Below are 27,258 nucleotides of genomic sequence, written 5' to 3'. Positions count from 1 at the left end.
TTCATGCTTGTATTTCCATTGCTGTAACTCTGAGCAATTGTTGGTTTTCAGTGCTGTCCTGGTGTTTGTGAGGTTACACACAACTCCAGCTATTTTAGGCTGGGTTTGATATCAGTGTCAAAACTTAGTGAGTATTGGAATGTTAAACACCAGGAGTGTTTCCTGAGAGCCCTAACAGGGCAGATTTTTGTGTTTGTGTGTGTGTTAGGCTGTGCCCAGGGGTATAATTTAAAAGCAGGCCCAGAACCTTGGCTGCCTGTTTGCAGCAGAAGGTGCCAGAAATGTCTCAGGGTTATGAATCTGCATTATGAGGGTAGCGTGACCCTTTTCCAGTGTGGTGGAGCACTGTGCCAGGAGCTGCACAGGATTGCTTGCCTTGCTCCCAGGCCAGGGGATTCTCCTGAGGGCAGGTGCACTTCCTTGACAAGTCTGTGAGCAAAGCAGGAGCTTGGCACTGTGTCCCTGCCAGCAGCATATTGCTTGTCCATCAGCCCCAGGGCTGCAGCAGGTCCCGTGAGTGTCATATCCCTCATGCTTGTCAGCTTTTTTAGCAGTTCCAAAAATTTCCTTGCCGTGATGGTTTCCATGGCATTCTGGGAAGCAGGTGATGAAGAATTAATAGTTATGAGCAGTTTCCTTTTGACCTAAGTCCAGCTATGTGAAGTTCCAGTGTCTTGGAAGTGATTGCAACTTAGTCTTTGCAATGCAAAGGAACTACTTTGAGCTTCAGAGTCTTCCAGAATAAGTCTTAAGCATGGATTTCAAAACACTTGGTGGATTAGGTACGTGATCCTTCTGCGATACTTAAGCATAAAATGTGAGGGTGTTTAAATTTTTCCTTAAAAACAGGTCAGCAAAGTAGATTTACTCCTTTTTTAATGGTATGACTCATTTCAGTGTCTAATGTGTGCAGTGACTCGGCAGTAGCTGCAGAGAAAACAGCATGGCTGTGACTTAAACTGGCCAAGAGGATCTGAGGGGCTGGCATGACCCAGAGCCACATGTCCTCATCCCTCCAGCTGTGAGTGGGCTGCAGGGAGCAGCTTCAAGCCAGGTGTTTGTAGGAAGGGATATTGAGCTGGTGGGAGGGTTTGCTGCTGCAGTCAGGTACTTCTGCCTCCTGCCAGACAGACTGGAAATGTCACTGCTGAACCTGAGCTCTGCCTTTGTCACAAACTGTACTTTGATGTACCTCCTCTCTTCCTGTGGGACGGCTGATGTCATGTCATCCTTGCCTTCCTTGTGACTGTATTGTTGACTTCCCTTTTGTTATCAAATCCCAAGTGCTGTGACTCAATAACAAATTGTCTTTCTGTGTCTTCCCAGGTGGTGGAGGTGTATGGGCTCCTGGCACTGGGAATGTCTCTGTGGAACCAGCTGGTGGTCCCGGTGCTTTTCATGGTGTTCTGGCTCGTCTTATTTGCTCTTCAGATCTATTCCTATTTCAGTACACGGGACCAGCCTGCCTCCAGAGAGAGGCTCCTCTTCCTCTTCTTGACCAGGTAATTCAGGAGCCTGCAGATAGTTGGTTTTCTGTTTGAACTGTCTTCTGAAATGAGTATCTGTGCTCTTTTAGAGATGAGTTGTGGATATTGGCTTTATTGCACTTGGATACCCAACAAATATTTGTCCTTATTGCAGTGACCATGCATATAAACCCTGTTAATCTTGTCCTGCAAAGGCATGGATCCCATTCAGGGCAGACACTAATAGAAAAGCTCCCAAAGAAAGCAAAGTATTCCTTTGAGGAAGGAGTAGCCATAATTAAAGCTTTGGTCCAGAAATTGTTTTCAGTATATAAATTGGTTTTAAGTCTGAGATATTTCAGCTGAAGTTCAGTCCATCTGATATCTTATTCATGATTGTGTTGCTTTCTGAGCTTTGGATGTTTTGCTTCCATCATTTTGGTGTGGGACACATTCTTGAGTTCATCCAAGCAGCCAAAGCACCCAACTCCCAAAGCAACTTTTGGGCCCAGTGGTGTAAAGCAGAGGTGTAAAGATCAGAAAGATACTGCATTTGTAAAAGCTTTCTGAAAACATAAAAGGGTTTTATAGGCCATAAAGTTTTATAAAGTTTAAAGGTTGTAATATAAAAGATAGAGATCTGTGTTGGTGCTGTCACTGGGAGGCTGCATTTGAGGGATTCTCCTGCCTGGAACCTGTGTGCCTTTTGCAGCTTTTGTACATACAGAGGGAGCAGGAATGCAGGGTGAGAGGAGCTGGGGTGCTGCAGAAGCTGGGTTAGGCAGATTAGGTACAGTGCCATAGTGGGATGGAGAAAAGAGGGGTAATAGTTGTCTAAACACAGCCAGCTAGCACAGGACAGAGTCTTTAGGGATCATACATCCTTAGTTCTGCTGTTTGATTAGTAACTTCTTCCTCACTGCAGTTTTCCAATCAGACTTTCCAGTTGCTGGGCTTTTTCTTGCCTTGCTGTATCTGTCTGTGGTGCCATCCTGTAAACTGTCAAAATTAATTATCATTAAGGAGAAATGCCAAGGATTTATACTGCATATAGTAGTAAAATTGCTCATGGTGTCACCCTGCATTATGCAGAAGCACTGACTATATTCCTGCTTATTAACTAAACCACTGGGGTCTGAAATTTTTCTTCCAGTTCATTTCTTCTGCAATTTTAGTTTTGTTACAATAGAGGAGAAGCAGTCCTTTTCCTTGAAGTTGAGTTTATTCCTACACCAAATTGTTACAGTTCTCCTATTTGTGGCAGAACAGGGACAAAACACTGATTCATCTTAAAAACACAACTCTAATGGTATCACTAACAGCCTCTGACCTCGTGGAGGGAGCTGAAGTGCCTTGTCAGGTCAGGTAATAACCTAGTGCTGGCTGTTCAACAAAGTGGAAGAGGAGATGTGCTCTTCCATGAAAACAAGTGAATTCTGCATCTGTGCCCTGTAAGTGAGCGATTGCCTCAAACAGTGGGGCTGGAATTCAGTTGGGGTGTACACAGCAGCTGTGTCTGACTCCATGAGGAGTGGCTGTGCTGGATCACACCAGGTCCTGCTGGAGCCTGGGGTCCAGTTCCCAGCAGTGGCTGCAGATGAGTTCCTGGAAGGACACCCACCCCTTCTGTGACAAACAGGATGCTTCCTAGGACTCATCCAATCCTGCATCCATCTTCTTCTGTCAGGCTGCATTAGCTGGATGTGGCTAATAAGTATTTCAGTAACCCTCAAGGAACTCTTCCATCAGTTTGTGGTTTCTGCCCTTGAACCCATGTACACTTGTGTCATTTGGAAGATCCTGAGGGAAGGCGTTTCCCCAGCTCAGCCTCATCTCTATAATGAAAAATCCATTTTGATTGCTTGAATCCATGTAATTTCATTCAGTGCCCCTCAGTTCATACATTGGGGAGGGGAGACATGGATATCAAGTAGTTTTCTTGAAAACTGAGAGTAGCCTAAGTCTGTTCTTCCCAGACTGGGAAGCGCTTGTTCAATATTTGCTGTTTAAAACTATTTTGTACCTTTCATTGTTCTTGTTCCTCTCAAAATCTTTTCCATGGGTTTGTAACTGCTGGGATTTTTGAGAAGCCATGAAGAGTTGAGCTCTTTGGGACAATTTATAAGCTTGTGCTTGACACATAAACACAGTAAAGCTCCCCAGGCATCTCTTGAGCTCATAAGCTTCTCTGGTACCCTTGCATAGTAGATCAAGTTTAAGAAGAATCCTAACATTACTCTGACAAAAAACCAGAAAAACCAGGATTCTTGATTACTGATAATTTATTTTGAAGCAAAACTTAGAGTTCCTCAAATGCCCTACATAAATAACTGCTTTAAATGCTGCTTCTCACTGTCTTGGTCAGCAGGAGCATCTAAAAGCTGTTTCAGCCCCCCTTGGCTTGGTAAACAGGCAGAATTTTAAGGCTTACCAGATGTACTGTAAATAGTATATGTAAACACATCAACATTTTCTGCAGTGAATTGCTTTCAAAGGATATTTCAGGTTTAAGTAGTCACTAAAAGAGACAAAGTAAATGTCTCTTGGATGAGCTTTGTTTATTTCTGAAGCATGTGCTTCCTCAAAAGTCTTTTGTCAGAGCCCTGGACTGCTTCACTCATCACTCAGTTAATTAGCAAGACATGGTTTTGACCATGGCAATTTCTCTCTCAAGACTACTGTCCTGAGGAACAAATGAAGATTTTTTTTTTTTTTTTAATGAATGTGTCAGTGTATTACCTTGGATTATGAGTATTTCCAGATGTGTAACCCCTGGCTGGCAGCTGGTTCTTTATCTTTACCTGGCATTGGCTGTGCTGAGTTTCCCAACCCGAAGCACATTCTCTGGCTTGGACTGCTACAAATTACACAGTGCCAGGGCCAGTAGAAGAGCAGCCTGAAAGTGGGTGATGCAGCTGTCAAATGACGTCTGGGGTCTCGATCTCTGGCACTTTGCTGTAGCAAAAGAGAGGAAGAAACCAGATGCAGGAGAGCCTTCTCTGCTGCTTCAGGCTCAGCCATTCCAAAGACAGATGTTGCCCACCTGACCCTGATGGGGACCCTGACAAAAAGCCCCAGTCTCCCGACAGGATTTATTAGTTTGATGTTGGTGTGCATTATTATGGATAGGAGGAGAGCGTGCCTTAGTGAATCCATCTGCTTTAACTGTGTCTTTGTGGTGCTGGCTGAAATTCCAGCCAGTGACTTCAGTGTGTGGAGGCTCTGGGCTGGCCTGTGGCTCCGAGCCCCAGCGGCAGCAGGACAGTGCCACCACGTGGCCCTGTGCTGAGGGGACTGCAGGGATGTCACAGCACAGCCCTGCCTCCAAGGGGGAGCTGCAATCAACTTATATCTTGGAAAGAAGTAATAAAATCCACTCATCTTTTATTGGAAGACTTAATGGCAGTGTAGAACTTTTAACATTTTCATTAAACCAGTCCAGTTTTTGCTTTATAACCAACTTGTACAATTAACAGGACAAGGGGAGAGGTCATCACAGTAGTTTTAACCTTTTCTTTTTGTTCCTTTTCCTCTCTCTCCTGGCAGTATTGCCGAATGCTGTAGCACTCCGTACTCACTGCTGGGATTGGTCTTCACAGTGTCCTTTGTTGCTCTGGGAGTTCTGACTCTCTGCAAGTTTTACTTGCAGGGTTACCGAGCGTTCATGAACGATCCTGCTATGAACAGGTAAGTGCCTCGTTGTGCCTAGGGTCTGAGAAGAAACAGATAGAAAGGGGAGTTATATAAAAACACAGGGGTGGCATTGCAGTTTTTTGACTCTTGATCTTTCGGCAGGTTTTTTTGTGTGCCAGTTTGTTGTGTGCATTGAAAAGATTTGAGGTGAAAATACTTGTCACAGACTTCTTGGGAGATGGTTCATTTCTGCACAATTTCAGGGCTGTTACTTGGGATTTACAATCACTTGTATTTTCATGAGTCACTGAAAAATTTTCACATGCTTGCATAATATAAACACTTTGTATTTTCATTTCCTCATGTCCCCTCTAATCACGTATGAAACATTACTAATCTGTGAGATTTAAAACACAGCATTGTATGGATTGCTTGTAAATTGTTATGGGAAATAGCCAAAATGCTTTTTCTCAGGCTTGTCTCAACTTGTCTAATATGAAATTGGGATCCTGACACTGCCTTTCCTGTTACTCCAGCCCAGAACTCTCTGTAGAGACTTGAGACCATTTGCAAAAGAATGTTTTACATTTTGGTTTCCAAGATGTAGAAGCAAAAAGGGTATAAATTGAGGCTGCATGAGAGTAATCTATATAAAAACATCTTTTGGTGAAGTATGTACTTTGTTGCATCAAATAGTTGTGCTGATCCTCAGAGGGATTAAAGTCACTCTGAGGTTCCAAGACAGAAAGGAGTGGATAGCTGTATTTGGTTTAGGTACAGGGGGAATAAACTGAAAAATGGCAAAACTGGTAATTTGCCTAAACTGGGTCCTTAAAATGCTTTGTGCTGGGTGGTGTCTTGATGTAGCCCAAATGCTGCTTGTCAGGAGCAAAATCTGCAGGTTCCTAAGCCCAGCACTTCAGCATTTCTGGAAACATCCCTCCCTGGTTAAAGCCTTCCAAAGGACACCAGTGAAACCTAAAACCAGCAACATATGAAAGGTTGTGACAGAAGCAGAAAGTTTCTTTCATGACGTTTCTAGATGTACTTTTGAACCAGCATTGACACTGAGATGTGATTGATTGTTTTTTTGACTGTGTTGATCTGCAGGGGGATGACTGAAGGAGTCACACTCCTGATCCTGGCTGTGCAGACAGGTTTGATTGAGCTCCAAGTTGTGCATCGGGCGTTCCTGCTCAGTATTATTCTTTTCATTGTGGTGGCATCCATCCTTCAGTCCATGCTGGAAATTGCTGATCCCATTGTCTTGGCATTGGGAGCCTCAAGGGACAAGTAAGAGACTGGTTTCCTAAACTGAGAGTTACTCAATGTTCTTTTAGGAGGTGATAAACTAGTAATTGATGGCTTTTAGTACTTGTAAAGTTGCCTTGGTTTTTTTTCCTGCATGCAGATTTCTTTTCTAGTCCAAGTTCTCTAGTTTTGTGGTTCCAGTTAAGCAAATCCAGGACTGTGCTCTCCCCACCCACACTCCATTGTGTGGGTTTGCAGAATGGTTTTTCTTAACCTCCTCTGCAGCTGGGTGAGCTTCCCTCTAAAGCAGTGATCTCACACAGCTATTGAGGGTGGGAAGTTTCTAGGAGTGACCTTGTGTTAGTTATTGTAAAACCTATTTTTTTTTTTGTGATCCCAAAGTGATATGGTTTACTGGCACAAAATAGGAGGTGTAAGGTTTGCCTTAGTGCCCCACGTGTTTGGATTGTGTGGGATTGATCAGTTCCATTTGTGTTCTGAAGAGCTGTATTGGTGCTATGTGGAGTTCTCCTATTAATCTGTTCTTATCTTTGTCAATTGCATTTGTCTTTTCCCTTTGTGTAACCTGTGAGTGAAGAAATGAACAGAGGAGGATTGTTCATGTACAGGGTTTGTTTAGCTTAGAGATGTTCTGTGTGCAGCAAGTTAACTTCCAGGATGGAAACAGAGCGAAAGGGAGTAGAGCCAGGATAGGAGCATCTGCCCAGCTTAAACAGGCAGACTGTGGGGATATCGAGTTTTAACTCTTCTGCCAAATCTCCCAGGGAGTTCTAAATCAGCAAGAAACAGGATAAATTCCACTTCAGCTCTTTCTTTCTCCCTCACCCACAGACACAAAACTGCAGACCTCAAAGTCACTCTGATGTTCCTTCAGACTGTATTGAATTAATCAGTTTGTGCTGCTGTCCTGTGCCCCCACATGGTTTGACTTTTTCTGTACCTCATCTCCAGAGCTAAGTGAGGTTAAAACACAACCTGGGGAGCAAGTAGAGGCAGTATAGTAAATTACTGGAGATATTCTGAAAGCCTTCACAAATGGGTGGCTGTAAAAGGATTGATGGTGTGTTTAGGTTGGGGAGGAGATTAGGAAGAAGTTGGTGATAGGAGCAGAGTAAGGACTGGCAGAGATAAATGTTCAAGTCTTGCTGCATTTCTTCTTTAGTGATCTCTGAATTGGGGAATATGCTTCTAAAGGCAGCAAGGTTAAATCTGGTGATGAAAGGAAGTGGCTTTGCCCCACACATATTAGCAGAAACATTAAGAATAGTTGCAAGAATTATTTAATTTGGAGGCCTCTTGTTTGTTTAGAGAAGTGTCCAAACAGTTACACGTTTAATAATTTATTTTAATGGACTTCCATCTGTAACATTCAGTATCTCAAGTTCTTTTGCCCATAATTTTTGTCTTTCTATTGAAAACAGCAAAGGTCAGATGAGAGAGAACTTTCCACAGTCGTGGGCATGTGTGCAAGCTGGGAATGAGACTGTGCCCAAGTAAAATAGAAACTTCTTTCAACCAGCTAAAGCCTTGAGCAATTATCTAACGTGCCTACATCCAGCAGTCATTCCATTCTTATTCTGACACTCAAATCTGACTTGAAAAATAAAAACCTATTGTGTTGTTTTGTAGGAGTCTGTGGAAGCACTTCCGAGCAGTCAGCCTCTGTCTGTTCTTACTCGTGTTCCCCGCGTACATGGCCTACATGATTTGTCAGTTTTTCCACATGGATTTCTGGCTGTTGATCATTATCTCCAGCAGTATTCTAACCTCTCTTCAGGTAAGAAATCAGCCCTGTGAAGCCTTGCATTAACTGTGATCCTGTTATTCTAAGGGGAAAATACATGATGAGAGAAGGGCAGAATTACAAGGGATGATAAAATAATCTCTTTCTGTGTCCTGTATCTGAGGCTGAGGAGCTCCTGGGTGGGCTGAGAACAGAGGTGAATGGAAGTCTACTGCAATTTGTAAGTTGTTACACTTTTGAGGGTGTGTAACTATCATAGTAAAAAGTTTTTTTCCCAGAGTACTCATTTATGTGTCATTACTTAGCTATAACTCTTTGAAATCAAGTTGGTGTTTGAAACACAGTAGTGTAAATAGATGAAGTGTTTTATACTGTAAGTATTTGTTATTATTTGGGCTTTTTATTATTAATTTTTTTTAATTGCCCCTTAAAATGCTCAGTGCTCTTGTTTAATCAACTCAGCTGTGTTCTGGACTCAGGAAGGTGAAGAAGGGGAAGTACTTGGGAGCACACTTAAATGCTTTGCAAGAAAGAGCAACTTTTATTTGCCTTGAAATTCAGCAACAATTCCACTTCTTTGGGGCTTGTCCTCTGTCCAGCTTGGGAGCATTGTGTGGACAGAGCTCGATGGCCAGCACTGACTCAACTCCAGTTCAGAAAGCTGAGCTCATGGTCTTGCACTGTGTTACAGGTGCTTGGGACCCTCTTCATTTATGTTCTGTTCATGGTGGAGGAGTTCAGGAAGGAGCCAGTGGAGAACATGGACGATGTGATCTACTACGTGAACGGCACCTACCGGCTGCTGGAGTTCCTGGTGGCTCTGTGTGTGGTGGCCTATGGAGTGTCAGAAACCATCTTTGGGGAGTGGACTGTCATGGGCTCCGTCATCATCTTCATCCACTCCTACTACAACGTGTGGCTGCGGGCCCAGCTGGGCTGGAAGAGTTTCCTCCTTCGCAGAGACGCTGTGAACAAGATAAAATCTCTGCCCGTGGCCACAAAGGAGCAGCTGGAGCAGCACAATGACATCTGTGCCATCTGCTACCAGGTAGGAATGGAAGTGTCAAAGGATTGGCTTGAGTTGAAGTACCCCCAGACTAAGTTCAGTCTTCAGCTAATAAAATAAGTGACTTGAATTATGTGTAATGAATAATACTGCTCTCAGTAAGTTACTGGAATCACCCAGTTTTCTGCTTTGTGCAAATTGATTTGGAGTGCTGTCACCAAGATAATTCTTAGGAATGAAGAGCTTGGATGTGCTTAAACTGCCTTTTTTTTTTCTCCAGTTACACAGCAGACTCTGTCCTTAAGCTGCTTTGACACCTCTCATGTTTGGGTTGAGCTGGTCTCAGTAGTAGCAGCAAATGTTCCCTTTCTTCCTTACTGGAGGATTTTGTTAGTGAGAGACATGTTCTTGGTGGCTGATTTGTTACTATTCTGTAGAAGCAGCTCAGTCTCTACAGACATTGTCAGTGCAGTGTCAGTTTTGTAGCAGAAACCTAATTATCAAAAGGTTAAGGGTCTTGCTAACGTGAGCCAGCAGATGTAAGGACCTTAGACATTAATGCTGAAAGTAATATCTTTATCACACTTCCAGCTCCAAAGTCTCTTAGTCTTGAATAGAAATTGTAGTTATGTGTGACAGTGAAAGAATCACCCTAACATTAGCAGTGTGCAGTTAAGAGTGGGATTGGATTGGCTCCAAACTTGATAGAAATTCTTTCAAGAGTAAAACTGCCAGATTGAATGACAGTGTTCAAAACACCAGACTGGTGTTATGTGGGTCTCAGCTGGCAGAGTTCATGGTGTCACTTCATTTCTGGTGTTGTTACATGTTGTATCTGTCGTGCTGTTTTGAGTTGCTTGATTGTTTCTTGAACCAGCCAGTCCTGTGATTCTCATCCTGAAAAGGCCATGTTTAATGATATCTTGCAAACAAAGGTTTTTTGCCTCATTTTTAATGCCTGTAATAAAGAAAGCAAGACCTGGCCTGTATTGAACTGTGTGTGTACCAGAGAATCATTAAGGTTGGAAAACACTCCAAGATTGAGTCCAGCCTGTGACTGATCCCCATGGCACTGAGTGCCATGTCCAGGCCTTCCTTGGACACCTCCAGGGACAGTGACTCCACCACCTCCTCTCCAATGCCTGACAGCCTTTGCAGTGAAGAAATTCTTACTGATGCCCAGAACAACCCTCCCCTGCCACAGCTTGAGGCCATTTCCTCTTGTCCTGTTGCTTGATCGCTGAGAGAGGAGACTCAGCCCCACCTGGCTGTCCCCTCTGTCAGGGAGTTGTGCAGAGCCAGAAGGTCCCCCCTGAGCCTCCTTTTTTTTCAGGCTGAGCTCTCCCAGCTCCCTCAGCTGCTCCTCATATAAAACATTGTGGGTGTGAAGGAAGGAACATTCTCTTTCTTGTCTGTGGACTGCTTCTGTCTCTCCCGTGCCTGGTGAACCCATTAGATGTGTGAGGTGAGAGGAGAGGAATGAGATTACAAATAATAATGTTTTGGTTTTTTTTCCTCTTTTTTTTTGTGTCTTTCAGGATATGAAAACTGCTGTAATCACTCCATGTAGCCATTTTTTTCATGCGGGTTGTCTTAAGAAATGGTTGTATGTGCAAGAAACCTGCCCTCTGTGCCACTGCCAACTGAAGAGCCCTTCACAGCTCCCAGGACTGGGACCAGAGCCAGCGCAGCAGCCAAATCCTAGTGCAGAGCAAAACTCCAGACCTGGAGATGCAGCTGAGCCTGGTGCTGAATGTGACCACAGGTCGAGTGTGAAGGACAGCCCGAGCAGGGGCCACGATGGACACGACAGCCCCGAGGCCTCTGCCCACCCGGGGGGGTCTGGCAGCATGGACAGTGACACGAGCCCCTGCGAGGCCAGCCAGGGAGCAGCCTGTGCTGCAGAACTCATTGCAGCCCCAGAGGGCTGCTCTGCTCCAGATCTGAGGGTTTGTGTCCAGCTCTGAGGCTACAGAGGATGACGTGGGAACAAACACATTTCAGAGATCCACGTTTGACTCAGAAGAAAACCAATCCTTCCACAGCTGTGAAAGAAGCGTAGCTCTTAATGCTGGTCAAAATGTAATCTCCCATGCTGATCTTTACGGGCTGCTTGGTAGTGGTAACTCCAGTGAGATGTAGTAGAAATGACTCCAGAAGCTCTCTGAACTGTGGGCATAGGAAGGATGTCTGGGAATAAATAGCAGTGCTAGAGTGTTTTCAAGATGTAGGCGAGGGGTGAGAGGAGTGAGGGGTCTGTGAGACGTTGTGGCCGGAGGGACAGGAGGCTGCCTTGGTTTTGGTCAGGGAGAGGAGTTGCACAGAGCCGTGCCCCAGGTCCTGAGGGCGCTGCGGGCCGTGAGTTGCCGCTCTCTGGCAGATGGGCAGCTCTGGTTGCTGACATTTTTTATGGCACGTGAGCAAAAATCAAAGATGTAACAGCGGTGATTGTACCAGGAGGTGGAAGCACTCTTAATACGTCGTGTGTATGCTTTGGGTGTTCTTGGGGCAGTTGCATTTGAATTTATGTAATCTATAGTGACTCTTGACTTTTATGACAGAGTCGTCAATATTTTGATGTATATGAAACCTTTGCTCATAATGGGCACAGTGTGGGCTGCATGAAGTAAACTAAAGCTCTCATGAACACTTTGCCTCCGCAGGAGGAAAGTGGGATGAGTTTTAGGGCACGGATAGAGGCCCTGCAGGACTGTGCTGTGCAATGTTAACCCTTGCAGCTGAATTAAAGCAGTATTAAACTGGCGATATTTGCACTTTGGGAATGAGTACATTATTGTGTATGATCAGACTCCGCAAATGCCACTTTGAAAAGCTGTTAATAGGTTTGCACCTTTTTTTCTTTGACAAGGACATGTCCATACTTAAATTTTTACATTCATCATGGCTTCAAGTAGAACAAGGGACTGGGGTGGGGAAATAGGCGGGAGTAGGGGGCAGACAATTTTTTTATGTGAATTTTGATATGAAGAGAAATTAGTCACTTATTTATACGATAGGCTTGACTCAAGTGTTTTTCAAAGTCGGTATTCCTAATGTGAAATGTGATACTATTTTATTTTTAGTAGTAAATTTGGATGTAGACTGACAGACATAGCTGAATGTCTTAATAAATTACATTTGAAGATTTTTACACCTGGTTATGTGATTCTTGCACTGAAATTCCACACGTACATGCTGAGAGGCTCGAGTCATAGCTCTCTGTTCCCCCTGGTGAATGAAACTCCCTATGCCTGTGTTGTCCCCCATTTCCATTTCAGTGCTCTGTGTCCTGGTGGTGCCTCTTGCTCTCCCCTGCTCTTGTCACCAGATCTTGGCCAATGTGGAACTCCACGGCGCATTTGCTCCTGGAGGCTGTGCCTGCTGCTACTGAGCCCCAAACAAACCCCAAATCGATTTCTTCTCCCCTGACAGGATGGGAACATCAGTTCCACTATCTTCTGCTTCTGTTTCTCAATTTTGTTTCCTTGTCTATTAAGCAGAAATTTGGATTTATCATGTGCTTTCACTAATCATCCCAAAACTTTTATTAGCAGCTTGGTGTGTTTGGGGAGGCGGAAAAAAATTGAGAATATTTTCTTGAACTCTTCTCTCCTATCAGTCCATGGTCTGGGTCCTGCTCTTGCATGCATTTCTGTGGAATTGAATCTTTCTCTAAAGGATGTTTTGTCTATGCCCAAGCTTCCCATCTACATAATTTAGGCTGTTTCCATTCTTGCCACACTTTAAAAGTCTGTGGAGTCAGGAAATGGGGATTTTCTGGACAGAGCTGTTACAGTATTCTCTTTAGTATGGTGGGAAAAAGGCTTTCCCTTAATTCACAGGATGTGTTTGAAGGATACTCTCCTGTACTCTGCTTGCTGTCCCTGGATGTGGAAAAATAATTGAGTAATGGGAAACTTGGGATGGGATCCCCTCATTCCATGGTAGAGAGTTAAGTGTTAACCCAAGTGGGAAGAGCCAGGCTTGGTCAGCCTTGGGCAGCGAGGCTGGAGGGCTCTGTGGGCCACACAGGTACCTCAGGTGAGCCCAGGGAAGGGAGGGAGAGGAACTCACCTGTGGGATCACCTGGGGGCAGAGGGCAGGAAGGATCCCTGGGTCATTCCTATCCCACACTGTCACATCATTTTCATAAATGCAGGAAATGGCATCGAAAAAGTAACAACCCCCTGAGGTTTGCTTTCCCTGCTGATGCCAAGGAGCCTTTTGGCCATGGACCTTTTAATTTATAACCTGAATTATTCCTGGCTAATTGGTAATGCCAGAGCTGTAGGAAAGGACTGTGGATTTCCAGCAATGTGGGTGAGTGCACCTGGAGGCTCCTTGGGAATCAAGAGGCCGGCAGCAGGTTCAACAAGGATTACAGGATGGAAACGTGGATGTGGCACTGGAAGGGAGCCTGGCAGACCAGGAAGGTTTGTGATCTTCCAGGAAATAGGATGCTGCAGCGTTCCCACTGGAATGGCCCAGAAGTGGCTGTTCTGTGCTGGAGAAGGTGCTGCAAGATTGGAGGCTCAGGGAGTCCTGCACCCCGCAGAGAGGGGCATGAAAGCAGCTCTGATGCACTTCCTACTGAAAAAAGGGTATTAAAGAGGGAAAGGAGAGGAAGGGGAGCAGAGAGAGGCTTGCAGGGTTCACAGGAACAGGGCTGGAAAGGTGAGCTACCTCCATCAGGTGCCAGCACTTTTATAAAGAGTCGTAAGAGCAAGGTGAGGTGGAGCATGTCCAGTGCTGCATGAGGCACAGCAAACTGGTTGGTAAAATCTGGACTGGAAAATTTAAAGGAAGTGGTGAGTGTGTTCATTTTTTTTTTTGCTTCATTTTTGGTTTTTGGCAACTCAGGAATGCTGGCAGGATACCATTTTCTGAAAACTAGGGACAGCTAGCTTTAGGAGAGACTTAAAAATACGCCTGCAAGAATGGGGGTGGATGGGAAATAAATACTGATAAGCCAAGCAGGCCATATCTCGCAGGTCAGGAAGTTCAGGGATGAAGTGAGAACTGCCAAAACTGAGGCCAGCTTAGATCCTGCAGGAGAAATAAACTTGAACAGGAGGAAAAGAGGGAAGGCTGCTCTGGAGGAGCAGGGAGGTTAGGAACGAAATGAACCGTCTGTCTCAGGGCTCTGTCAAGCATCTGGGTGAACACTCCTGACCTCTGTGCTCTGTCTGGTGCAGAACTCCCTCTTGGACACCGCTTTGAGTTGATTTTTCTATTTCTCTGCAGCTGTGCATGAGTAAATGGGAAAAAAATGCTTTTGGAGAGTTTATGGTCAGGGTGTAACTGTAGGCTGAGGCTTGGAATCGTTTTCATGTGGACTCATGATGGTGGTGTGATTGATGAACATTTGGACTCAAAAAGATGCTTCCAGCTAGGTGATATAATGGGAACAGTTGGGAATTTTATGGCTGGTTGGTTTTTTGTTGGAAATAGGAGTGCTGATCACATGGTGTGGTGGTGTGTGTCTAGTCAGCCCTATCGGCTGTCCCAGCTCTGGGCTCAGGGAAATAGATGGATTTACACAAGGTGGGATGACTCCATGAGGAGAGAAACAAGTCTGTGGTGAGGGGTTTGATTTGAAAGCCTCTCTTTGAGCTGCATTGCTCTCAGCTCCTTTGGTTTTTGGCAGTTTTGCAGCAGAGGAATCTATTTCCTTCCTTGTTCCTAGTGAAACACTTCATTTATGCCAAGGCTGAGAGTTCTTCAAATGCACAAGGTTTTCCACCATGGGAAAATCTCTTCTTTTGGAGTCTCCTTTTTCCTGATTAAATTAAATTTCTACGTTGCCTTAATCGTTTTCTAATACAGACAAAAATAATTGGGCTTAAACTGTCTGAATGTTTGAGAACAGACTTGTACATTTTTCCTGACAGGCACGGACAGGCAAGGAGTTTGAATTCAATTGGTACAAAATTCAGATTTCCTCTGGCAAATAAAATCCAAATACAAGAATAATGATATCAGTGTGTAAGCCCCACCTGTCCCACACACACATTTTTGGGGAGAACTGGCCATTTGAAGCATTTTCTGGTTTTGGGAAACATTCAGAATGACAGGAACCACTTGGGGGTGGATTTGGTGTCACTGGATTTTGTTTGGGTCGGGGCAGGAGGCCTCCCTGGTTTGGAGCCAGCAGGATGGTGCAGAGTGCAGGGCTGGAAGGTCTCAAGAAGGAACAATCCATGGCCCTCTGCAGGTCCGTGCTGCTCCCAGGAGGGCTGTGGAGGTGGCCAGGGATCGGTGCTGGCTTTTTTCCTCCTGCATGTTAAATTTGTATGAAGAGACCTTTAATTTTCCAGCTTTTCAGTCTCTGCAGTGCCTGGAGCTGTTGTCCCTGATTGCTCATTCTAAGCCTCGCCTGCGATGTCGCCCCACAAAAACATTTGTGGGAAAGATTGACAAATACATTTCCCCACTAATCTCTGGCTTTGCTGGCATGGAGTTGTCAGCAAATGCAACCTCGAACTCCATTTTTCTCAGAGTTACCATGCTGAGAGTGGCAGTATTGCTGGTCCCCATTTTTGTGCCCTGCATGTGCAGCCACATCAAGGACCACAGCTCACAGCCCCACGCCCCAGAGATACCAGCTTTCTTTCTGACAGTGCCTGCTTTTCTTAATCACGGCTACTTCACTCCCTGGATCCTGCTAAACACCCAGGTGTGGTGGCTTCTGTCCTTGGTGCAGCTCTCCTGAGCCTGGGACTGCTGAGTGCCAGTTTGGAGAGCCTGGCCAGGGAAATTCCATCCCTTTTCATAAGGGAAGTTCAGATCCAGCTGATAAACCACACAGCAGATGCGCTCCGCGGCTCTAAGGTATTGGTTATTCTCTCAAAAACAAACACTTTTAGAGAAAAAGCTTGCCTGCTGGACTTGGTGAGCTCCCTACAGCTTCCCCAGAAGCCCATGAGTTGTTTTCCAGAGGGCTTTTCCTTCTCCTTTTCCCTGGCAGAGAAGAGGAGGATGAAGATGACAGAGTCAGGAGGGAAAGGGAGGTTGGGAAGGGGAGCAGCAGGGGCTGGGTGCTGGCAGCTCATTAAACAACACTCAGAGAACATCTGACACCCACACAAACCTAAGGGAGACCATCCTGGTTAACAGCAGAAAAAAAAATTTAAATACAGAACCAACCCAAATTAGAAAAAAAAAAGGAAAAAAAAAGCTTTCTTTGTGTTACAAGTAATTAGACACAAATTTCCCCAGTAGTTGCCATTTCCTGGAGGCTTACAGTCCACATCCTTAAATAAATCTGGTAGCTGAAGCACTCTCAGCTAGCAGCACAGCCAAAGACCAGACAAGCTGCAGAATTTTGCAGCAACAGATGTGAAAAGGCCAGGTCTGCAATGCGAATAAATTACTTCATTCCTGGGAATTTTAAAATGTAAAAACTGACTTAATTGGATTAAAATAATCAATTAAAGAAGTATCTGGTATTTATAAATGAAATGATATACAGTTTCTTAATTGACCATAGTCTGAGTTTTCTTTAAATTGATTGTTCACTTCTAGCTTGGGGAAAAAATGCCAGCTGGAATGCAGAGAGATTAAGTTTTATTTATTTTCCTTGCTAAGAGCCACATTGTGCAATTTAAAAGGAAATGTCCTTGAAAGATGGGTTCCTTTGTAAACTGTTTCAGCCCTTGTTTGTTTTCAGATGGAAATTAATTTCTCAAAAGCCCTCTGTGTTAGAAAGTACGTGTTGATAAGTAAGGAAAAATGAAAAATTGTAACCTGCTAAAATACATCTTGTTTTTGAGATAAAAATCTTTGCATGGATGTGGTTGAGTTTGGGGTACAGCTGATCTGGTCAAAGGCTGGTAATGATCTCCACCAACACAGGTGGAAGGAAATCTGTGGGGGAGAACCTCAAACACAAGGGTGGAGTATTGCTAGAGTTCTTCATTATGCTTTGATGTGCTAAAATATGGATTTTCAGCGAGTGTGTCAGCTCCTCGTTGAGCTGGGGGGCTGTGCCTTCCCTGTGCCCAGCTGCCTCACATGGCAGGGAGGGAGCACTGATGCTGCCAGAAACATTTTCACCAAAAAGTGGGGCTGTTCTCAGCAGCAAACACAAGGCCAATTCTCCTGGGCTTTGATCAGGTGCCTCTGTCCGTGCGCTGCTGGCTCTGGAGCTGCTCCCTCTGCTTCTGGACTCGGGTGTGCCCTGCGTCCAGCTGTGTTTCGGGGGATTGGGCTGTGCTGGGCTCTGGCTCCTCGGATGTTCTCTCCCACTCTGTGAGACCAAACTTCTCTCTGGGCATCGCTCGAGGAGCCGGCTCTCCAACACCTGCCCTGCAGATGTTCGCGCCAACATCTGGATGGAGTCACGCCCCGCGCAGCGGAACTCTCTCTTTCCTGGGAGCCCGGGGCCGCTTCCCAGAGGGCTGGATCCTGTCTCCGGTGCCGGAGGTGAGCAGGAGGAGGCGGCAGGAGCAGGCAGCAGGAGCAGGCGGGTGGGACCGGTGCCGGCGGCTGCCGCGGCGGGGCAGTGCGGGACCGGCCCCGGGAGCCGTGCAGGGTGAAGAACAGGATATTGCTGCTGCTACTCCTATTGCTATGACTGCTACTTCTACTATTAGAACTATTATTTCTATTATTCCTGTTATTGTTATTCTTCACCACCAAAATCGGCAGCGGAACTGCTCTGGCACATTCCACAGCGCTGATCCACTGCCGAGCTTGCTGGAAAATTGGGATTTACATTCGCAGGGCATCACAAATCTGCTTTGGCACTGGTGCTTTTCCTTCAGCTTGAAAGGCGTTTTTTCTCCCCTTTCTTAGAAACCAGCGCAGTCGAGTTTGCTCTCAGTGACAAAGCTCTGAGGGGCCACGAAGGCAATTCCTTCCTTTGGAGATTCCCACAGATAACGATTTGGATGATAGAAATAATTTCTTTTTGGGTCAGGATTTCTGCTCAGTAAAACCCAGGGGGATTCTGAGAACTGCTTGGATTCTGGTGAAATCCCACTGGATGCCAGTCAACGCTGTCCAGCTGCAATTATGGGGTCAGATATCTTCCCCCCTTCCCTTTGCAGAGGATTTGAACACTGGGATGTGCAAGCACAGGCCACTGTCACATGCTCCGATGGGAGCCTGCTCTGCAGCTCCTTGAATGCAATTTCTTTTGCCCTTCTTGCATAAATATTTTAATTACTAATTTACTGGTCTCATTTAACACAGATTTGGCATTTATCATTTGAATTTAAACTTGTTAAAATTGACAATTTTCTTGGCTACCTATGTTAATAATTTAAAGGGAAAGCTCATTATTAAATTATTATGGGTAATTATTTTGTAACTAGTGTGGAAATTGTCATTTCTGCAGCCTAAAAAAAATCCTGGAAGGAAGCACATGTGGATCGATATGGATCAAATCCCAGGAAGTGTAAAGATGAACAGGAATAAAGTCTTATGTGGAAATGTCATACAGATGGGGGGAAACGCTAAAATTAGAGAATTCTTTTCTACACTTGCAGCTACAAAGGTTTGGAGGCTGCTGCTTTCAGTGAGTCAGTGCCGAGCTTTCCTGGGCACAAAACCACTCCTGCTCGGACCCTCTAAACGCTGCTGAGGAGCTTTTTATTCCCTCGTGGCTCCAGCCTTCCCATCCCTGCGAGGTGTTTGTTCTGCAGCCGCTCCTCCCGTGGTTTCGCAGGTCCTGCACTCCCCCCTGCCCCAGCAGCCTCCTCCATCCCTCACCCGCGCTGTGTTTCCCGGTGTCACAGCCAGCAGAGCTGCAATTCCCTTCCAGCGGGTGTTTTTAGGTGCCGGGCGTGTCGCCGATGTCAGCGATGCCCCCGCGGCATCCCCCGGGCGCTCGGGATGCGGCCGGCGGTCCCTGCAGCTGGACCTGGCCCCGGCACAGCCGCGGAGAACGACGAGGCAGAGCGGAATGGCCTCCCCGCTCCCACCAGATGGCCCTCACGCTTCTTCCATTTCCCTCCGAGCCGCTGGGAAGGCTCCGCGAGCACCGGGGGTGCGAATCCTTCCCTGGGATCTCGAATCCTTCCCTGGCTCCTCCCGGGATCGGCCCGGGCTCGGGGCGCTGCCGGGACAGACCCCCCGCTCTCTGAGCGCCCCTTCTCCGGGCTGAGGCCGAAGGAGCGGCCCCGAGGGGCTCCAGGAGGTGCAGAGCCGCTTCTGGGAGCTGAGCTGGACCGTGTGTGCCACAGACCCCCCCAAATCCTCACCCGGGCTCCGCAGGGCTGTGCCTCGCTCTCTCGGCAGCCTTCATCTCTCAGCAGCTGCCCAATTCTGCCAGCGAGGCTTTCGCACTTTTTGAGAGCAAGGGGCAGCCTGGGAAGCACCGAATCAGGCAATAATTTATTTTTCTGTTTTTCAACAGAAAAAAACCCCGACATTTTAAAAGGACATTTACTAACTTCTCACCCGTTACCTTAATGTTTGAGTTTCAACTTTATGTTGGTGTTACAATATTGAGAAATTCAAACAGAACTCCTCAGCTTGCAAAATTGCAAATTCCTGAATTCTGGCACCGGTTTCAGCCAGCTCTTGATCCCGGATTTCCCGAGGTTTGCATCTCCCCCTCATGCCAGGATCGTTGTCCCTCTGAGAACAATCCCGGCTCTGGCTCTGTCCTGGCGAGCTGCTGTGGGAGTCCATGAAGCAGGAGATTTGTTTATGCCCAGAAAGGCGCTGCCCAGCCCTCTCTGCTCTAAGCTGTTCCATCTGCACGGCCCCATCCTGACCTTGGTCTGCTCTGGGGCTGTGGAGGGGCTCGTTCACAGTCCGGCCTCGCTGCCTTTTCTGCCGGGATTAGCTTTAAGGGGCTGGAGCTGTTGAAGGGTTTTCCTACTGATAAATGGATTGAGACCCATATTTTCATCTCACGTCATCAAACATTCATCAGATGCTGCTGGTCATTACCGACAGAGCCAGGTCTGAACTCGTGACCCCGCAGTAAAAGGTCCCATTAGCAATTTCCTTAAACTGTCAAGTCGTGGCGTGACACAAATGAAATGCGAGGGGATTGTTTTTCTTCCACAGGTAGAGGCAGTGGGCTCCTGCCTGACCTTCGTTTGCTGATCTGTGCCACCAAAACACGCGGGTAGAGTCTTCGTGCTCTCGTGTGAGAAATTTGAAGGGATATGAAGATGGGGTGCAGTGCCCTGGGCACAGGGCAGCTCCTGGTCCCACAGGCCATGCAGTTGTCACCTGTCCCCAAGAACTGGAGAGCTCCGGTGGCAAACCCCATCCTTGGAGCACCAGGCACAGCACACACCCCTGTGCCAAGACAGACCCAGGCTGTGCCTGTGCTGCTCTCTGTCAGCAATAAAGGCAGAGACTGACAGGCAGCTAGGAAAGCTTCTCTGGCTCACATCACGCTGTACTGTTCTTTGAACCAGCAATTTTTGTATCCGAGTTCTTTCTCTCTTCACAGAATCATTTGAAGAAATAATGGGTAAGGGGGGAAAAAAATTACCTCTGGCAGTCGTGTTATAATGGCTCTGGTGCTGACAGCCCTTTGGGAACAGTGGCAGCAGCAGGGTAAGTATATATGACATCTTTGTAGTGATAAAGAAACAAATAAATGTTCCCATTAACACTCCATCAGGTCAACAGCTATTCCAGACCAAGGCGATGCCGGAGGAACCGGCTTGATTCATATCAGCTCAGACACACTCCTCCTGCAGCATATCTTCTGCAAGGCACATAAACCAGGGGTCCTGCTCTGGCCAGGTGGAGTCATTAAAGAATCAGTGAACTTTTTACAAGTTGCTTGAAATACCCTGGCTTGCATCCAGCCCCGGTGCTGCTGCTGTGTCTGTTTAACAGTTCCTTCATCATGCCACGACAATGACTCTGTTTCAGAGCTGGAGGAAGTTGTTTCTCCATACATCGTTTGTAACACATTTCGGGAGGCTTCTGAATGCTTCGCTTGCTAAGCCCTGCAGTGAGATCAGTGGGATGTGAGCCCTGCCATGGGAGGCTGCTCGGGAAGCAGCAGCAGCATTTGTGTGTCATCCATAATGGATGTGTGTGCATATGGAACCAACGCACGTGCACTCAGATGCCTGCTCAGAGAGGCTGCCCCTTCCCTGGGCAAAGTCAGCAGGAGCTGAGCTTCACCGAGGACCACGATGTGCCACACGAGGGCCAGTTAATGAACAGCAACTTCCAAAAAATTTCCGTGTGTAAGAATGTTTAAACATGCTTTACCTCTGCTGAAATGCAGATTTAAAAACAGGTACAAACTTTCTAACTAACACAAAATAACCTGGAGTTCCCAATGCATTCCCTACCTTCATGTGTAACCAGCACTGTCCAGTTGTCCCTCTACCAGGACTTTTCTTTTTCACACAGGTTGGATATTTTTAACAAAAGGCCCTGAGAAGGGACATGAGGAAAATCCAGGTTGGTGTCATCGGTTTGCCTCGAGTGACAGAGATCCTGGACAAAGATGAAAACAAAGAAATCCCCTGATCTGGATCAACAAAACCAGGACTTGAAGTTCAAGTTGTCCAAAGCTCTGGAAAGTCAACATAAATGTGAGTGTCTCTCTGTATCTTAAACTTCATTGCAAACAGTGCTGTGTTCAGGTAAAATCTGACTGCTGTGTGGCTCCAGGCAGAATTCTGAGCCAGATGATGAACTTAGTTCTGCTTCTGCTGAAGGCATAAGACCTTCTGATGTTTACAGGAATGCCAGTGGAAACAGATTTCCAAACGGTCAGCACAAAAAGAGCAGCCAAATCCCAAACAATCCAGTCCTAGACATGGAAATCTTCATGCTTGCAACCCAGCAGGTATTGAACATCCAATTCCCTAACTGGGAAATGGCCTGGGATTTTGGAGGGCACCCCTCAAAAGAGCTTGTGCACCTTTAAGCTGAAATCCCAAGATGCAAAGTCCTCAGAGTTTATGAAAGCGTTTAAAAGGAGATATAGATTCCACAGCCACTTAAACACTTCTGATAATATTCAGTCTTGATTCAGCAAAGCGTGTGACAACTTCAGTAGGTATTTAAATCCATTCCATGTAATATGCTTAAACCCATCCTCTCAGAGGGAGGGAGTGCCTGCCTCTGGATTTCTCCCTTCACTCCTCAATGGGAGACAAGTCCTTACCTCTCCCTGAAGCCAATAGCAGTTGATTAGATGTTTAATGCTTTGCTGAACTCACAGTGTAAAAATCATAGCAAGGTTCTTGGTGATAAAATAACTGTAATCTGTCCAGTGGCTGCCAGCATAAACAAATAACTACAGGCTCCACTTGAATGGAAGGCGAGCTTGTGTGAGTGCTGCAGGGAACCAAAATCCTGCTCGGGGCCCCATCCAGCCTGGCCTTGAACACTCCCAGGGATCGATCCCAGCTTCCCTGGGTGTCCTGGGGGCTGCACCCTCCGTGCTCAGGAGAGCATTTGCTGTCAGACCCGGGAACGGGAACGGGGCTCCCGCGGTGCCGGGATACCGGGCGGGGGCTGTGAGAGCTTTTCTCCCCGGGGATGCTCTCCTCGGCATCCCCCCCCACCCGGGACTGCTCCTCCCGGGATGTTCCACCAGCCCCCGGCACGTTCTACCTCGGGACAGTCCGTCTCCCCCGGGATCTCGCCTCCTTCCCACCCCGGGGACCGCCCCCTCGGGGTCACCTTTTCCGCGAGACCGACGCCCCCCGGGATCCCCTCCCCGGGGATCTCCCTCCCTCGGGACCGACCTTCCCATGGGAACCACGTCCCCCGGGATCTCCCCCCATAGGATGCCCCTTCCTCGAGACCCCCTTTCCCATGGGCTCCCCCTTCCAAATGGGATCCCCCTCCCCCGGGACCCCCTTTCCCATGGGATTCCCCTTCCTCGGGACCCCCTTTCCCATGGGATCCCCCTCCCTCGGGACCCCCTTTCCCATGGGATTCCCCTTCCTCGGGACCCTCTTTCCCATGGGCTCCCCCTTTCCCATGGGATCCCTCTTCCCCATGGGATCCCCCTTCCTCGGGATCCCCGTTTCCCATGGGATCCCCGTTTCCCATGGGATCCCCGTTTCCCATGGGCTCCCCTTTCCCACGGGATCCCCGTTTCCCATGGGATCCCCGTTCCCGTTCCGGCGGGGGCGGTTCCCGGCGCGGCCGCCAGGTGGCGCTGTGGGCACGCGGCGCGGCCGCCCCGGTTCCCCCCCCCCCCCCCGATCCCCGGGGTCTCGGTTCCACCGCGGGTCCCGCCCCGATCCCCGATCCCCAATCCCCGATCCCCGATCCCTCCCCGGACCCCGGGGGCGCAGCTGGGCTTCCCTCCCTGTGCCTCCCCTCTGTGCAGCCCCGTGCGGGGACGGCCCCCACGTAATTTCACAGCTCCGCTCGCCCCACGCCCCCGGGGAGCTGCCACGGGGGGCTCCTGTCCCGGGTAGTGATGGGGGGCGCATCCTCCCGTCCTCCCTCGGCGGAGTTCGCTCGGCCGGCCTCTCGCTGCTGCCCGGCATCCCCCGCCCTCAGGCACCCCGAGGGGGTTCCCCCTTTCCCCGGCCCTTGAAGCCGTTCTCAGCACTCGCTGCTCCCCTCCCGCAGGACTGACCCCCGACCTGCGGGGGTGCCCGACACCCCATCCTAGCCAGGGGTAACCCCAAGGGAGGCAGCGGGAGGAAAGTTCCTCAATGAAACCTTTCCATCTGGGTCACCTGCTACTGTTTCTTCCTCGCAGCAGAGGTGAAAGTGGGGTGCTGTCACCATCACGTTGTGGACAGGTCCTCTGCTGGTCCCAGAGGCACCCAGGCTCTCTCCTGAACAGGACTGTTCTATTCAGTCTCAGTATTTTATCCCAATTCACAGTTCTCTGAGCCTTTTCTCCTCTTCTCCTTCTCCCCAGGAGCTAGCCAGGTAGGAAGAATAAAGCACCCCACGTAGGTGAATAGTGCCATCACCTGCCAGGACAGACACTGGATTTATCTGTGGGTGGCAAGTCCTTGGATCAACACAGGAGCCCGTCAGGAAAATAATTATGGAAAGCATTTTAATTGGGGACAACAGAAGTGAACTGTTTCCAAACCCTCAGAAAAGTGCAGGCATGAGCTCAACACTGGAGTGCTCTGCTTTCAGTCCCACCTTGAGAGGAGAGGCTGCTTTTCCCTCTGTCCCCATTGTCACGGGTCAGGTCAGTTGTCCCTCTGCCTTGTCCCAGGAGGGGCAGGAAGGAGTGTGGTCCCTTTGGGGAGGGGCCTCATCCAGCTGCAAAGGTCAGGGATGAGGGACCAGAAGGCTTTTCTCTCAGAAATTCCCACTTCCAACTACTCCTTCCCTCCCCTGGGGTCTGGGCAGAGGGAAGCAAGGCCTGACTGTCCCCGTGCTGCCAGGAGCTGCAGGGCTGGAGAGGAGGGACTGCAGGCAGGAGGAGGGAGTTGTCCTGGATAAAGTCCAGGTCAGAGGTGAGAGGAGCCTTGGGCTCACTTGGAAACGGTGTCAAGGCAGGGGAGAGGCCTTCCCCTAAGCAAGAGACACTCCTGTGCTCTGGGTCTCTGTCTGCTCCCTCACAGAATTTATGTTTATCCTCCAGAGCCAGGTCTCCTTCCATGGCTCCCTTGGTCAGAGCCCTCAAAACCACTTGTTCTCCAGGAACCCAGTTTTATCCTACATAGGATGAGCAAGCCAGGGCCAGCCTTTCCCTCCTCTGCTTCCATCCCTGCTATTTGTCATGACCAGGGACACTGTGACCATGTCCCAGTGCTGTCTGTGAGCTGCCTGTGCTGCAAAGTCCCAGCTCTTGGCTTTGTGCTGCTGGCCAAAAATCCACAGCTCAACCCTGCCCTTCCTCACCTCTGGGAGCAAATCACAGCCTGCAGGTCTGTGAGTGTTTTATTCTGTGCAGAGAGCATTTAACTTGGGCTTGCAGGGAGCCCTCACTGCAGGGCTGAGTCCCAGCAGCGAGGGTTTCCCCATGGCAGGCTGTGCAGTGTCCTCCAGCTCTGTTTGCCATGCTGAGGGGAGGATGGACCCAGCTTCCCACAGGAATATGCCGCAGCCTCCCAGCAGGCCTGGCAGTGATCTGTGCGCTGCTGCAGTGCAAGTGGGGTGGTGCTGGTCCAGAGAGCAGAACCAGGCAGGGGGCAGAAAGGGAATGCTAAAGGCAACTGGGAATTCTTTAAAATCAAAGCCCCAGTGCTCCAGGGTTGGCCTCTGCAGGGTGGATGGAGCACAGAAATCTCCTTGCCTGCTGCCAGCTCTCTTGCTTTTTTTTTCCCTTGCTTTTTTTTTTTTTTTTTTTTTTTTTTTTTTTTTGTGCAAAGTTCTGACTTTCTCACTCCCTCTCTGTTTCCCTTCTGCTTTCCTTTCACATATCTCCTGTGAGGGTTGAGCCCGTGTGTAACTCTTTGGTCCTTACAGCAATGTTTTTTGTGAGAATACCCCTAAAATACCCCAGGTAGGGCATCTCCCTGCCAGCCTTCAGCTGGAGCCCCCTGTGCTGGGCACAGAGGCACAAGTCTTGTGTAAGGAGGAAAACAGTGGAGAACTCGTCACTGTTAGTGCCGTGGCTGGCTGTCCCTGCTGGTGGAGGTGCCCTCAGACTGCAGCTGGGATGCTTTTCCCTTTAGCATCCTGGAAAAGGCATGGAAACGGTCCCCTGATCCCCTGAACAGATTTGAAGGGCGAAATCTGCCAACTGCTCAGGATATTGATTCAAATGCATTATTCCTCCCTGGGCAGATCCCTGCCCTGGGAAAGGAGCAATCAGTGCAGGTGCAGATAGCTTTTAATTGCAGAATGTATCTCACCATGGAGGCATTTAGGCTGGAGATGATACAACTGATACAGCAGCAGCCGGAGGAAGCCCAATAAGCCCGAGCTCTGCAGGAGCCAGGCTGCTCCTGTGCCGAACCTACCGGTGTAAATATTCATGTGTGGCTGCGCGTCCGTGTTCTTCCACATCTCCCTGAGATATGACACAGTAGCACCGTGTCAAGATTCAAATGGCATCTTCAGGGGATGTGAAAACTTGCTGCCTGTGACAGTTCCTATGTGAGGATGCAGAATGCTGGGGATGTGGACGTTTTGTGTGTGGACTCGCCTAAAGCCAAGGATCGGGGGCAGTTTCTCAGCGCCAGCGAGGCGCTCCCAGCGGGCTCTGTGCCTGCTCTGGAGCCCGAGCTCTCTTCCAGAGGCTTGGCTGTGGGTTCAGGCGGCTGTGCCACACAAAGTGACGTACAGGTGGTTGGGAGAGGGTCCTGTCTAGCTGTCGGGCTGCCGTGGGGTGCCACTGGAGCTGTAGAGTGCTGCTGATAGCCTGGGCTGGCTGCTCTCCAGGGCCTTAGCTGGCTCCCGGCTGGGGGATGCAGCCCGGGGGGCTCCGCTGCCCTGGAAGGAGCGGACAGCAGCCGCACCTCCCGGGGCAGCACCTCCCGCACTTCGGATCGGGGAGCGGGGCACAGAGGGACACGGCAGCAATTCAGAGATGGCCCAGACACTTCACAGGTTCCCGTGCGCGGTGTGACACCGCCGTGGAGAGGGCGAGGAGCCCGGCGTGCCGGGATGCGCAGGGTTTTGTTTCGTTATATGTGCGAGGAAAGGCAAGCCTGCGTTTGGGGAGGCACAACCCGGGCCGCCGGCACAGAGAGCTCCTTCCGCGGCCAGAGCCCGTGCGAGAGACGAGACGGGAGCGCTCGGGCAGCGGAAGGATGGAGGGCGGTGCGGGGACAGCGGGAGCCCGCGGAGAGATGCGGGGCCGCGCAACCGGCCCAGCTCTTCCCTAGCGAGGACAGGAACTGGTTTTATCGTAATTATTATTTTCCCTGAGGAAACAAAAATCGGACTTCCTAGAAAAAAAAAAAAAAAAAAAGAAAAGAAATAAAAGAACTTTCACCGGGAACCGTCCCGTTCGGAAATCGCGTGCTTGCGCCGCAAAGCAGCGCACGCTCCGGGAGCGGGGCAGGAGCCGGGGCGAGCGGCGAGGCTGCGGCGGGGCTTTGCGGTGGGGGAGCTGCCCCACCCGCGCTTCCAGCGAGGCACAATCCCGGGCTCGGGCACCGGGCACGGCCGGCGGGGCATCCCCGGCTTCGGGCAGCGGCGGTGGGCAGCCCGGCGCTGCCGGCGGACGGCGGGGAGGGCTCGGCCACCCCCGCGCTCAGCGGGGCCGGCTGCGGGCTGCGCGGGAGCGCGGCGCCTTCCCGCCGAGGGCCGTGCCCGGG

General features: G+C 48.8%; 1 protein-coding gene across 4 annotated transcripts in view; it reads left to right on the top strand.

Moving 5' to 3' along the window:
* Positions 1 to 12,270, top strand: part of RNF145 (ring finger protein 145) — a 47,193-nt gene extending 34,923 nt beyond the window's left edge. For all 4 annotated transcript variants that reach the window (XM_038149840.1, XM_038149844.1, XM_038149841.1 and 1 more), the window contains exons 6-11: positions 1,327 to 1,502; positions 5,013 to 5,153; positions 6,210 to 6,392; positions 8,001 to 8,148; positions 8,807 to 9,163; positions 10,660 to 12,270. In XM_038149840.1, the coding sequence (XP_038005768.1) occupies positions 1,327 to 1,502; positions 5,013 to 5,153; positions 6,210 to 6,392; positions 8,001 to 8,148; positions 8,807 to 9,163; positions 10,660 to 11,088 (1,434 nt within the window). In that variant the 3' untranslated portion in view covers positions 11,089 to 12,270. The remainder of the gene's footprint in view (positions 1 to 1,326; positions 1,503 to 5,012; positions 5,154 to 6,209; positions 6,393 to 8,000; positions 8,149 to 8,806; positions 9,164 to 10,659) is intronic.
* The last annotated feature ends 14,988 nt before the right edge of the window (positions 12,271 to 27,258 follow it).

This window comes from Motacilla alba, chromosome 13, assembly GCF_015832195.1.
Source record: "Motacilla alba alba isolate MOTALB_02 chromosome 13, Motacilla_alba_V1.0_pri, whole genome shotgun sequence".
NCBI classification, from domain to species: Eukaryota; Metazoa; Chordata; class Aves; order Passeriformes; family Motacillidae; genus Motacilla; species Motacilla alba.
Note: the sequence above shows the minus strand (reverse complement) of the source record. Positions and strands in the feature narration are given on the sequence as shown.